At 34.8% G+C, this 13,468-nt stretch overlaps 1 protein-coding gene across 1 annotated transcript in view; it reads left to right on the forward strand.

The window, feature by feature from the left end:
• Positions 1–6,624, forward strand: part of LOC109079865 (beta-microseminoprotein-like) — a 30,867-nt gene extending 24,243 nt beyond the window's left edge. Inside the window, exon 4 of the mRNA XM_042762800.1 lies at positions 6,369–6,624. Coding sequence (XP_042618734.1) covers positions 6,369–6,495 — 127 coding nt within the window. The 3' untranslated portion in view covers positions 6,496–6,624. The remainder of the gene's footprint in view (positions 1–6,368) is intronic.
• Positions 6,625–13,468: the final 6,844 nt, after the last annotated feature.

Consider the following 13,468-nt stretch of genomic DNA (forward strand, 5'->3'; position numbering starts at 1 on the left):
TCCTCCGCTGTGGATGCACCCAGGGTCCAGGAACCACTGCTTCTCCACGGCCTCAAGCTCGCGGTCACCTGCACTCCAAAGGTAGACAAACATCCGCCATTAAAGCGCCAAGTTACAGTGAGTAAAGCAATTGTAATGTGCGGAATAGAGTATTAGCTGCATGCACGCCGGCTTTAGCGACAACCACGCTGGAAGATGCTAATGGGCTATAAGCTACCAGCGGACTCGGGAAATCAAAATAAAACTAGTGATAACAAGGCGCTGCTGATTGTTTTCGTTGTAGAATACCGATAGAGGAATATATCTCATTACGTTATAGAACAACTAAAATGATGGTGTAATAAAAGAATTTCAACACTAAAAAAGAGACATAGAGAAATACGTGACGAGCCTCAAACTAAGGCTAATACGACAGCAACAAACCAGGAAGTGACGCGATCCATTCAAGGATCAAGTCTCCATGATACAACTGCTATAAGGTATTGGCAAAGAATGGTGTATCATCTTCCAACTAAAACTCAGATGTAGTGTTTCAGAAAAAAAAAGAAACAAAAAACTTTTTCTTATTTCTATTCACGTTGTAGCTACACACTTTCAGTCACATATTCTGTGTGAATCAACTATGGTTTGGAGGTGATGGACACTGTGTGCCAAATTCTGACTTCCCAGGGTACACTAATTTGGAGACATACTACAAGGATGCTTGTGCAATTACTAAATGTTTTTCCAGTTCAAGATTTAGACCATATTCCAGTGCTGAGACTGCTCTTTTTAGAGTTACAAATGACCAGCTTTATCTCTCATCGTGGCTTTGCTTTCTCTCTAGTTAGTGCTACTGGATCTTAGCCACTGCCTTTGACACTAATCGACCACAACATCTTCTGAATAGGACTAGAAAATTATGTTGACATTATTTGGAATTGCATTAGCACGGTTCAAAGCATACCCAATCTGAGTAGTTAGATTATTTGTAGAGGTATCATATCTATCACAAGTGTGCAGTAATGAAGTGACCACAAGGCTCAGTACTGAGACCGTTGGTTTTCATACTTTACATGTTACCGCTTGGGAGATATACAGCAGGAAACATAGTATTAGCTTTCTCAATTGTGTATCTGATGATACTCATCTCTACTGTTGTTTGCAGCCTGACGCAAAAACATACCAATTCATTAAAACTAACAGAATGGTTGATTTTTACAAAACTGGATGATAGTAATTTCCTACTGTTAAATCCTGAAAAAAAAAAAAAAAAAAAAAGAAACAGAGGTGGTTAATTATCGGACCAAAATCCTCTGCATGTAATTATCTAGAACACTGTCTAACACTTGATGGCTGCTCTCTCAATTCTTCGTCATCAGTTAGAAATCTAGTGTGCTTTTTGATAGCAACCTTTATTTGTGAAAATCAAGTTTCTATTTTGTAATTACATTTAAAAAAACATATATCTAAATTGACAACCTATGCTGATGCTCTGAATGTCAAATGCTGAAACTTTAATTCATGCATTCATGACCTCAAGGTTAGATTACTGTAGTGCTTTATTGGGTGGTTGCTCTGTGCGCTTAATAAACAAACTCCAGCTGGTCCAAACATACAGCAGCTAGAGTTTTCTCACTAGAGACAGGAAGTATGATCATATTAGCCCGGTTTTTCTCAACAATGCACTGGCTCCATATTAAACAGTGTATACATTTTAAAATCTTGCTAATTAAAGCCCTGAATGATTTAGCTCCTCAGTACTTGATCGAGCTTATATCACATTAAAGTCCTTCATGTCCACTGTGATCTCAAAATCTCTGGCCATTTGGTAATACCTAGAATATCAAAATCAGCTGCAGTGCTGTAGATACTGTTTAGCGCCCAAACTCTGGAACAATCTACCTATCATTGTTCGGGAAGCAGACACCGTCTGTCAGTTTAAATCTAGATTAAAGACTCATCTCTTTAATCTAGCACACATACTGTATAACACACTATTACTTTTCTATAATTCAGATTCGTTAAAGGATCGTTAGGCTGCATTAATTAGGTCAACTGGAACCGGGAACACTTCCCATAACACCCAATGTACTTGTTACATCATAAGAAGAATGGCATAAGCTACTATTAGTCTGTTTTATTCTTATTCCGAGATCACTGCAGCCACCCAGATCCAGTCTGTTTCCAGTGCAGATGGTGGATCAGCACCTAGAGATGACCTCTCCAGCCCTGAATGTCAGCGGAGACCATGTCAACTAGACGAACCCTAGAGATAGATCCCCTGTGAAGACCTTATCAACTAGACAGCCATTGGCCACAAGACCACAAGAACCAGACGAGTCCTCTGCTCAATCTGAAGTATGTTGCAGCCTTGAACTAAATCACACCATGCTAATTTCGTTCTGGTCAGAGGAGAGGTTTTTTTTTTTTTCTCCTTTTCTGTCACGGATGGAGTTTTTGTTCCTTGCCACTGTCACCTTACGCCTGCTGAGTTGGACAGAATTTCTGGCAACATTGTTGACTTGACTGCATAGACACTACTGAAAGAGAACTGAACTGAGCTGGACGATGACATCACTGAATCAACAAGAAACTGACTTTAATAAACTGATTGTTTTCTATTGTCTTCTTTCATTATCAGCACACTTTTTTCCTGTTAGAGACTTGTAAAGCTGCTTTGACACAATTTGAATTGTATATAGCACTATATAAATAAAGGACTTGACTTAAATGTAATTTGCTAATGATCATGTAATGATCATGATTGAATAAATTACCTGTGTGGTTAATTCTAAACGTTTTGCAGTAAACTCTTGAAGATCCTAATCCTGTTGTCTGACCCCCAGTTATTGTGACAACTTGAGGCTGACACAATCATATATTGAGAAATATATCAGGAAACATCTGGTGTTGTTAAGTGGTTATGAAACCAGTGTATGATAACTGCTTACAAAGAAAACAATTTCAAACTAAAAACACATTTTGCAACCAATAAATACTCAATAACACAACATTCACAGAAGATTATTCATAAAGGGCCCTATTATACACCTGGTGCAATGCAAGTATTTTTTGCTAGTTTCAGCCCGACAAAGTTGTCATTTTCCCTTCTGTGCCACGTTATTTAATTAGCAAATGCATTTGTGCACCCATGTTCGTGCTGGTCTGAAAACGAGGTGTGTTCTGGCGCATTGTTGGCATGTTGCTATTTTGAGGCAACTGAAATAGACTCTGCCTTTGACCAAATGGGCCCTATTTTAATGATCTAAGTGCATGGTCTAAAGTGCACGGCTCAATTGAGCTTAGGGCGTGTCCGAATCTACTTTTGCTAGTTTAAGGATGGAAAAAAATGGCCAGCGCACACGGCAAAAGTCTAAAAGGATTGTCCCTATTCTCTTAATGAGTAATTCGTTTGTTTTGGGCGTAACGTGCCATAAACCAATCAGTCTCATCTCCCATTCCCTTTCAAAGCAAGTTGCACTCGCCATGGCAGATTGGCTATTTAAACAGTGGAATTTGCAAGCGAAAAAACTGAACACTTCTCTAGTGATGGAATGGATCTGCTCGTGCGTTTAATTCTGATACATGCAAAGACTATCCATTATGACATGTAGACATTTTTATATTTATTTACACAACAATAATCTTTTACATTTTAACCAGCACTCCCATGGGCGCACCATTGGGCACTAGGGCGCAAATGCATTTGCTATTTATCCTGTTAAGTGTTACCGCCCCAACGGTGGGCCCCACAGCCATTACATAATTTATTGCCTTTTTACTAAATCAAATATGTTAGTAATCACCCTAATTTAGATATCATTTGAAAGCTTCAAATTTTGAAATCACACATTGCGTTACCATGGAAATGGTACTTTAAAATCTTTTGGCGGTCTCCTCCCCTTAAGTGTCATATTACAAAATGTATTATGGTATTTTTACAATCAAAACTTTTTATTATCTTCACAAAATGCATTGGAAAGGTCTGAGTCTCAAGATTCCCTGTTTGGTGGTTATTTTGTGATAGAAGTAATGAGAAAGGTAGACATTTGTGTCAGAGAAAAATGCATACAATTTTTTAAATCGAATTTAGGTGTCACCCGCAATTACAAACTGCATCGGGCTGAAACTAGCAAAAAACACTTGCGTCAGTAAAGTATTGGTCATTATTAGACCAATATGTATTGCATAAATATTAAATAGTACCATGAAATATCTCCCACATACAAAATAAAAAACATCAAACATTAAATAGCCTGTACAGTACCTTGTATTTCCGAAAAAAAAAACTTTATAGTTATTTTTTTTGACCGTGAACAAACACGTGGACTCCCAACTGAACAATAATAGGAGGTAAGAGAAAAGACATGCAATAAAGACGTGAAAATTATTTTTCTGCCTAAAAGTGCAAGTGAGTAGGTTAAAGTTGGTGATCAAACAGTTGATAATCAAGTGCAGATGTGTGTTGAAATGTTTGGCCAGACACGGATGTTCCGCCCCTCTTCTGTTTTCTGTTATAAAGACCTAAAGTGCCAATGACTGCATTTCATCAGACCAGCATCTGGCAAAGCTTACAAAAAATGGTAAGTTTCATAATGTCTACTGATCAATATAGAATTGATATTTTAAACATTTACTGTTGTGTACTGGTTTTCTTTTTGTTTTTTTTCCTGTAATAAGTTCCTAGTTATTATCTTTACAGAACATTCTTTGGCTCTGCGTTTTGGTTATTTTGGGCCTTTTGTCACCCTTAAGTGATTCTGCCTGCTCCCTCACACCTCTAAAACCAAGGTAAATAAAAAAACCCACAACACATAAACCCATATTTTTAATTCTTCTTTAAGATTCAACACACATTGTTTTTTAATTCTTTTCTAGTGCACAGTTCCTAATAGCATGAGGCGTTAATCATCACTTTTGCTGTCAAAAAACTAATTTTTGGTTTTAAATATCAACAATAATAAATGCTTGTCACTGGATTGTCCTTCTGTTTCAATTTCTATAGAAACAAAAAAAACAAAATGGCCTATTTCTGTTTTAACTGTCATTTACAGAAGGTAGTGGCGAAAAGTGGGCGTATCCAAACTTGTCACGTAATTGTATCTATGAGAAGTTTCAGTCTGGTTTTAAGAAAAAAAATCTGCTAACAGCCACTAAGTCCGTCCTCGTGAGAGTGTTGAACGATTATCTATACTGCTGATTCCAGAGTTTCGGTGGTTATTATTCTTTTCGATTTGTCTAATGCATGTGATACTATCGACCACCCCACCCCTATCTCTACATCATCCTCGCTACCCAAGATACACGAATAAGTCAGTTAGAACAATGCAGACACAGATCCAATCATCATACTACATATTTAAAAGGGGGTGTATGTACACTATTAGGTAAATGGACACTGCATTCTTCTAAAAAACTCTGAATTTCATTAATTTAAATAGGGGCAAAATTTTGTGTGATGGCGAGATACTCAGGCAAATTCAATGGAAAGTACTTGGACAAACAGCAAATGTATCAGATGTAAACTGCTGCCTGGGAAAATGGGATGCTGTGACGTAGTAGACACTTAAACATCTAACTACTTCAAAGACAATGCAGAATTAAGTAATACAATATTACTGTAATAAAAGTGCGTTTAAGAACACTTTCATGACTTGTTTCTTAACATACTCAAGAAACATACTAAAGCATGTACTTTATTATAATTTTAACTGTAGTGTTATTCAATATTAGATTTGAAGTTAATATATTTTAAATTTACTAATTTGCAACTTCACCATTACCAATGTGTAATTACAAATATATTTTAAATACATGACATTAAAAGTTTAAATAGAAATGACATTAAAGTTTTGTTTTAGTTTTACAATAAATGTTTGCCAGTACATGTAGCACATTATAAGTATTTCAAAGACAAAACAAGCAATTAAACTACATATGAAATGTACTAAAGTTCTTTTTAAGAGGGTGAAAAAAAGCACACTTAAGTTCAGCTGATTGCATTAATATAAAGTTAAACTATAAGTACACTGTCATTTTTTGAAAATAATGTTGTAATTCATCAGTCAAGGTATAATTCTTTTAGGCGTATAGTATTCCTGTAATAAGTACTCTTTTAAATGTATGATAAAGCATCCTTTTTTCACAAAGGTTGTTCATTGTTAGTTCCATTAACTTTGAAAACAGCTTCACATATCTTTTTTTAAACACCATGCTGGCCTGTTTGTGTGCTGTATTTTTAACACATTTTTCATAAACATTCATGTTAACAAGCAGAAGGATGAGTTGAACTTTATTTCTGTGATTATGAACAGCATGTTGTGTGTTTTATATTTCAAGACATTTCCTCTGAAGTGATGTATTTTATTTTATTTTTTTTGTTATAGGTTGGGCCGAGTGACTAGCCTATCTCAAGGCTGCATTGTGAAGTATGATTACAAAAAATGCACATTTGACGTGTTTAATCCAACTAACCCCAACATTAAGTGTTCTTATGGCCGTGTTGGAAAATAATTTTCAATGATCGAGTAATGTGTCCTTTTTGGATTAAAATGAATACCAATCAATTTTTGGATCCAACTTGGAAAAAAAAACATATGTTGCCCATTTTACTCAATAAAATTGAGGCAACTCCTTGATCAGCTTTGGGAGTATTGAACTCATTTTTAGTATGTTTGTTCTATTAGACTACATGTTGTAAACTTGCATCTTACATTAACGGCAACTCCGTTTTTTTTTTTTTTTTTTTTTTTTTTTACAAACTATTGTTTTAAATTTATCAAACATAAACCTTGTTATATTTAAAGTATATTTCATTAATTTTTTTCTTTTTGTTATTTATTTCTTTTTTTTTTGTTTATTAGATTCTGTTTTTGATTTCTTGAAACCAATTTTTAGGCCTATCAAAAACAAAATTTTTTGTTGTATTTTTTTGTTTACTTTTTTTTGGTACAGAGGATTTTTATTTCTCTATTTTTTTGTATTTTTCTTTAGGGACCGATATTTCTTTTTTATTTTTTTTATTATAATTATTTTTTTATGGTTATTTAGGTTGTATATATTATTTTTTATTTGGTATTAATATGTCGTTATCCTATATGATTTTATTATTCTGCATTATTTTTAATTTTAGCTTTTTTTTTTGTAAGCGTTTTCTTATTATTTGGTTTGTTTTGTATTTAATTTTATAATCTTTTTCGTTGCGTTAACTTTTATTGTTTCTGTTATTGGTTGATTTTTGTTATTTTTGCTTTGATTTTTGTTTTTTTGTATGGTGTTGTTAATTGCTTACATAAGGCTTTTTACAGTTTAAACACCTAGCTTTCGTTTGTCTTTATGGGTTTAGGTTTTAGTTTTTATACAAGTGCTTTAATTTGTATATTTTTTATATTTTTATTATGTGTAAAGTATTGGTATGTGTGTATTTTTTATTTATGTTTCTCTTTTCTTTGTTTTTTTTTTTCCGTTGTGCTTTTCTCTTTCTTTTCTTGTTCTCTCTTGAGAATTATACTTACCCCTAAGGCTGTTGCTACCGACTTCCTTACTCTTATTGTATTCATATTTAGATAATCTTAAATTTGCCTAAATGTTCTGAGAAGTGTATATATTTGTATTCAATCTTATTATAAATTCCATATAAAGTAAGTTCCAACCCCAGCCAGTCATCTTCCAGGAGAACACAGATGAAGATATTTTAATGAAATCTGAGAGAGTTGTCTGTTCCTCTCTTGACAGCATTTACTAACTTCTGCACTTTGACTCTTCAAAAAGTTCATGAAAAGAGATCATAAAACTAATCCCATATGGGAATTGGAGCAGGGCTGGGACACCCAAAGAAACGATGGATCTTAGCTCATAAAAGCTCTCTATCTGCGAGCCCAGCCAACATGTGTATGTGGGCCCACATGGTTTTATGCTGGGTCTATATGGGTACAAGTGGGCATGGTCATGTGATGCGTCCAACATGTGCAAAATCAGATGGGCTCCCTATGTGAGTACTAGTTGGGTCACAAATGGAAAATGAGTGCATGAAGCACTGATCTATAATATAGAACTGGATTGCTCAAGGCGATCATGAAATAAACCTTGTATATATTATTAGTAATCCCTAGTGTGCATAAGCGTTCTATTGATTAATAGGAAATTGTATGACTTTAATGAAAACATCACCTAACAAGTCAGAAGCGTTTATAAATCTGAAGTATTTCTGGCCCATTGTTACGATTACAAACACCCTAGGCATGTAAACGGTTATTTTTTTTAAATGTCGGAATTTCCCACTACTTATTAAAGCTACGTTCATTACAGTAGTGAACATCATGAACATGAGAAGTAAACATCAGGCGGACATGACCTCAACATATAAAACAAACAACAAGGGCTTTCATTCTGAAATCTGAATTGTTAGAGAAATAACTGACTATATACGATGCGGTTAAAGACATAAAAAGCTTTATTTCCAGATAGTAAGTTAAGCTTTTTCATTTCATTATAGAGCAATAGTAACAACATAGTGTATTATTCATTGTAATATATTCAAATCCATTTCTGATACCAATATGTTCATGTTTATGAATTCCTGAATAATTATGGTCATAAAGAAATAGGCTATATTTTGTGTTGAATGGTTACCTGTGTAGATCAGTCGCGCAGCAGACACACACCCACCTAAACGGTTTAAATATACAGCTTATCCTGCCCAAAAGACCATTAAACCTGCAGATAACATCTGAAGTAAACATTAGTATACACATTACATAAAAAACTAATCCCGTTTGACTGATTTGCTTCGTCGGGTGATTTTAGGACAGCGGTTTGAATGTGACTCCAATGGTGCTCTCTGCGGTAGGGACGAGTAAGATGGCGGTTGAACACTTCGGTGGCTTGACTGCCTGCTGGCAGTTTAAACAGCGATGGCGATCCAGTCATATATAGATCGGTGGCATGAACTCTAAATGGGCAACCAAATGGGGCCCATATGGGTTTTAACAAATGGGTAAACATGGGCAAATACAATTAACCCATTTGTGCCCAAATTTTTCTGAATAGTATCATGTATATAGTCATGTTAATAGTGTCCTATGTGAACATGTTCTGCATTTATTTTCCCCAGGTTTTTTTTTATTTTTTTTTTATTGAAAATCATATTTTAATGTGCGGCAACTATAGTTGCCAGTGAGGCAAAATATATGTTGTATACCTTCAATGAAAAATTTTGGGGAGAGATTGGCATCTAATTAAAATAACCTTTCAACAGTCAATCTTTATTCAAAACAAATGTTTTATGCATAATTCGAAGAACTCGATGCAATCCACAAAAAAGTTGCATCTAGTTATAATCTTTTGAATATGAAAAAAGCAACAAATCCTTTTGTTTTAAAGTGGGGGAACATAACAGCAAAATTTTGCAGCCTTTTGCCCAACGGGGTCTGTGTATCAAAAAGTTTAATGAAAATAAATAAATAAAAATAAATAAAATGAAGAAAAATATTCATCTATATATAAAAGGTATCCGAAAAAAAAATTTCTTTAAAACCCTCGGGGGTTGGGGTGTTTTGGGGCCTAGGAAGTTTTGAATGCCCTGATTTGTTTTTTCGTTTTTATAAACATAAAAAGGCTAAAGTCTAATAACACTGTAATTAGCACAAACTTTTGGTTTCAAAATATGTGAGCACATTTTTTACATGATTTTTTTTTGAAAAAAAGCAGTTTAGGGCATGGGGGGGAATATTGTGTGATTCACCTAGAAGAAAAAGGCCGCATAATGAGCTAAATTGACCTTTCAAAGCGTGTGACTAAAGGGGGAGTTACAGAAAAAGTGAGGACAAAAATACTTTTTTTATATTTTTGTTTGTGTTTATTTAAAATATATTTAACTATCACAAAAAAATTTTTTGAAGTTATAATAATCAAAAGAACAACGGGGGAAAAACTGTGCAAAAAAAAAAAAAAAAAAAATGTAAACAGGAAGAGTGAAGATAAAAAGGGGTAAGGTTTGTGAAAAAAACCTACTCTTAAATAGACCGGAAATTGAAGAGCTAACTCTTTTTGACTTAGGAAACATTTTTTTCAGGGAACCCCACAGGGTGAACATCACATCCGGCAAAAGGGGGTTCATAATGATAATTTCATCATAAATAAAAATGGGGATATTTCGTCGATGGGCCACTATCGGTGACATTTACATTTTCTGATCTTTTACAAACCTGGGGACGGGGTAAAGCTTTAAAACATTTACCCATCAAGCAATTGGTAAACAATTTCACCATTGGAAAATGTAGTCTAAACTGTTTGTTGAACAACAATTTGTTAATATTTTGACATAAATGTTGTTCTTTTTTTTTCAAAAAAATAGAGGGGGACTGTAAAGGAAGTACTACATTAAAATTCCTACAAAATACTAAAAGGTTTTTTTTTTTTTTTTTTTACAGGCAGCAGCACACAAAAATATGTTTTTTTACAACAAAAGCATGTTTAATTAAAACCCCAACAGTATATTAGGGCAACTTAAATTATAACCCTTAACATATTTTGAAGTAAAAAGAAAATATTTTACATCATGCAGCATAATATTTTAAAACCTCCTGAGAATTCTTTTTTTTTTTTTTTTTCAGAGCAATACTGTATACCTTTACTTGTTAATCTAAAATCCTTAAGTATATTAGAGTATGCAAGATAATACTTTTACTTAAAGGATTCTGTAATCATTTACTCACCCTCAAGGTGTTCCAGGTTTGGAATTTTCATTTTTAGGTGAACTATCCCTTTAGTTAAGGTTTTAAATATGACTAGTTTTTCCCCAGTATGGTATTGGTAGTTACTAAAAGTAGTTTACTTGAAGTATCTCACTATATTTCTCTCCTAATTCCGTTGTCACTGCTCAAAACAATTTTCTTATTTTCTTACTTTCACATAAATCAGACAGACCCCTGTTAATGCAGGATAAAGCTGAATGTGGCACGTGCAGCGGGAGACAGGTTTTTAATGGTTTTGGGCTGAGCAGGGAGGCCCTTACAGTGCGGCTGGATCTTCTGAGAACGTGAATGGCACACAGTTATGGGGTGCCACAATCCAGGACCCTGGTGTTTCTTTTCTGTCTGCCCGTGGTACATCATACAGAGTGGTCTCCACCTCCCTCCAGAGTGTTTGACATGTGCTCGTTCACTGTTACCGTACATTTTCCAGCACGAGTACGGCTGAGGAGGTGCTTGGCCATTTCACCAAGAGAATGTTCACCTATCCTGAAGACCCCAGAACACGTGGAGGCAGTGCCGGGCTCAAACTGATGTTGTTTTTACGGATGTTTAAACCTGATTTATGGTGTAATAGTGTTTAAAAAAAGTATTTAAAAGTTAATGTATTATAGAAACAATTTGGTTTTAATGTTTAAAAACAATTAATGTACAGGACAAAGAAACAAACAAACAAAAAAAAAAAACAAGAATGTTCTGTGATCGAAAATAAATATAAGCTGCATAAAAAAAAAATAAGTGGTACATAATTACTTCTTTTATTTACACACATGTGGAAATATGCAAAATAAAAATACAAAATGTCAGACAAGTACTGCAGGGTCATTTACAAATAAATTACAACTACAAAAATGAATAATGTATACAACTTATTCATTAATTTTTAACTTACCTCACAAAAACTAACTACAGAAATTAGGTTTTGTTCATTGACAAGTGACATTTAAAAAACGATCTATGAAAAATTGTAATGTTACCCATTTTTTCCTTGCTTGCTTTCTCTTGCCTAACAGAGAATAGCTATTAAAATAATGTATTTTGTTAAGCATTCTCTCAAGAACAGAAAACGCAAAACGTCCCTCCATTCTCTCCCTACTCTTCTCGTCTTTGTCTCTCTCTGCAGTTTGATATGCTCCTGAGTAGCTCCACCAGCTTCCACTCACTCACTCATCTGTCCCAGGACACTTGCAACCCCTAGGGCAAAGCAAATAAACCATGCCTGTTAATGATAGTAGAAGAATTTTCTTGTTCAAAATCAATGGCTAGAGAGGTTTTGAAGCCAGTAGACTTTACTGATCACACAACAGCAAGTCAAGTTACGGTTGTCCAAAGCGTTATACCTTAAATGTACTTTTCTACATATATATAGTATATATCTATATACTGTACATCTATTGTGTAGGTTCTCTATGGGCACCCGCCTCTCTCAAACTTGTCATTTTCTACAAAGTCCCTCCTTCCGGACAAGCGCAGTCTTGCTCTGATTGGCCAACTGACCCAGTGCATTGTGTGATTGGGCTGGACACGGCGCAAGCACTCGTTGGAAATGTAGCGCCCCTTTCCATAATTGCAAGCTTTATCTTTCAACAATAAGTGTACACAGACAAGTCTTGTTTTACAATCAGTTCAAGCCCGAAAGGGTAACAGAGTTGCGTGAAAAACACAGTGATGAAGCTCCTATGTGTTTGCACTACACAAGCCACAGACGGTTAAGACAGCTGACTCTGTGATGTGACCCTGTCTCTCTCTCTCTCACACACATGCGCACACACACACGACGCGCAAAACTCCGCATTTGAACAGTCAATAGCAAATACTTAAACTAATAACAAAACATACTTACAGTAGCTGATTCAGAAGCGCCAGATTGTCGTAGCAAAGTCTGAATTACCTCCCTAATTCCTAGGTTCCTAGGTTCGAAAACGATCGTCCATTAAATGAGTGCGTTCTGTTGTAAGTAATTCATTAAAGCATTCCTAAATGCATCGTACTTCGGAAGGCCAAAATAAGTGCTTTTGCTTTCGCCTAGAAACACCCACGCATCTCCCTGACATGACTGGCCTCAACCACACGAACTGTGGATTTACTGCGAATACACACTTTTTTTCTTGCATGTGAACATTTGGGCGGCATTATGCAAATATTTCCAACACTTGACGTGAGTTTTCCGTAGAGATGTGGGGGCGTGTTTGAATGAGCCGTTTAGGGGGGTGGGCCAGAGGCTCTTAATACTTGAACTTTCGATAAGATTATGTGTTTATCGAAACTAACAAACCCCAACATGTAGTGGGTGTCTTAGTGGGCACTGGTTGAAAAATTAATTTGTTGAGTAATGTTGTCCTTTTGGATTTTAAAATGGAATATCAGTGTTTTTGGATCCACTTGGACTACACTGTAAAAAAACATATTGTGCACGTTTTACTCAAATAAAATGGAGGCAACTCTTTGCATCAACGTTTTTGAGTATTTGAACTCATTTTATTTTAGTTTTGTTTCTATTAGACTTATATATGTTTTAAACTTGCACTCTTACATAAGCTAATGGCAACTCAGTTTTTTCATATTTACAAAACTATTGTTTTAAATTTAGCAAACATAAACCTTGTTGTTTTTAAAGTTATATTTATCAGTTTCTTCTTATAAGCTATGTATCATATAAATAGATTTCTTCTTTTTTTAATTTTCAAAATGTATTCAATCTGTATTTAAATATTTCTACAATAGTGTAATGAAAC

The sequence above is a fragment of the Cyprinus carpio genome, chromosome A8 (genome assembly GCF_018340385.1).
Source record: "Cyprinus carpio isolate SPL01 chromosome A8, ASM1834038v1, whole genome shotgun sequence".
Taxonomy (NCBI): Eukaryota; Metazoa; Chordata; class Actinopteri; order Cypriniformes; family Cyprinidae; genus Cyprinus; species Cyprinus carpio.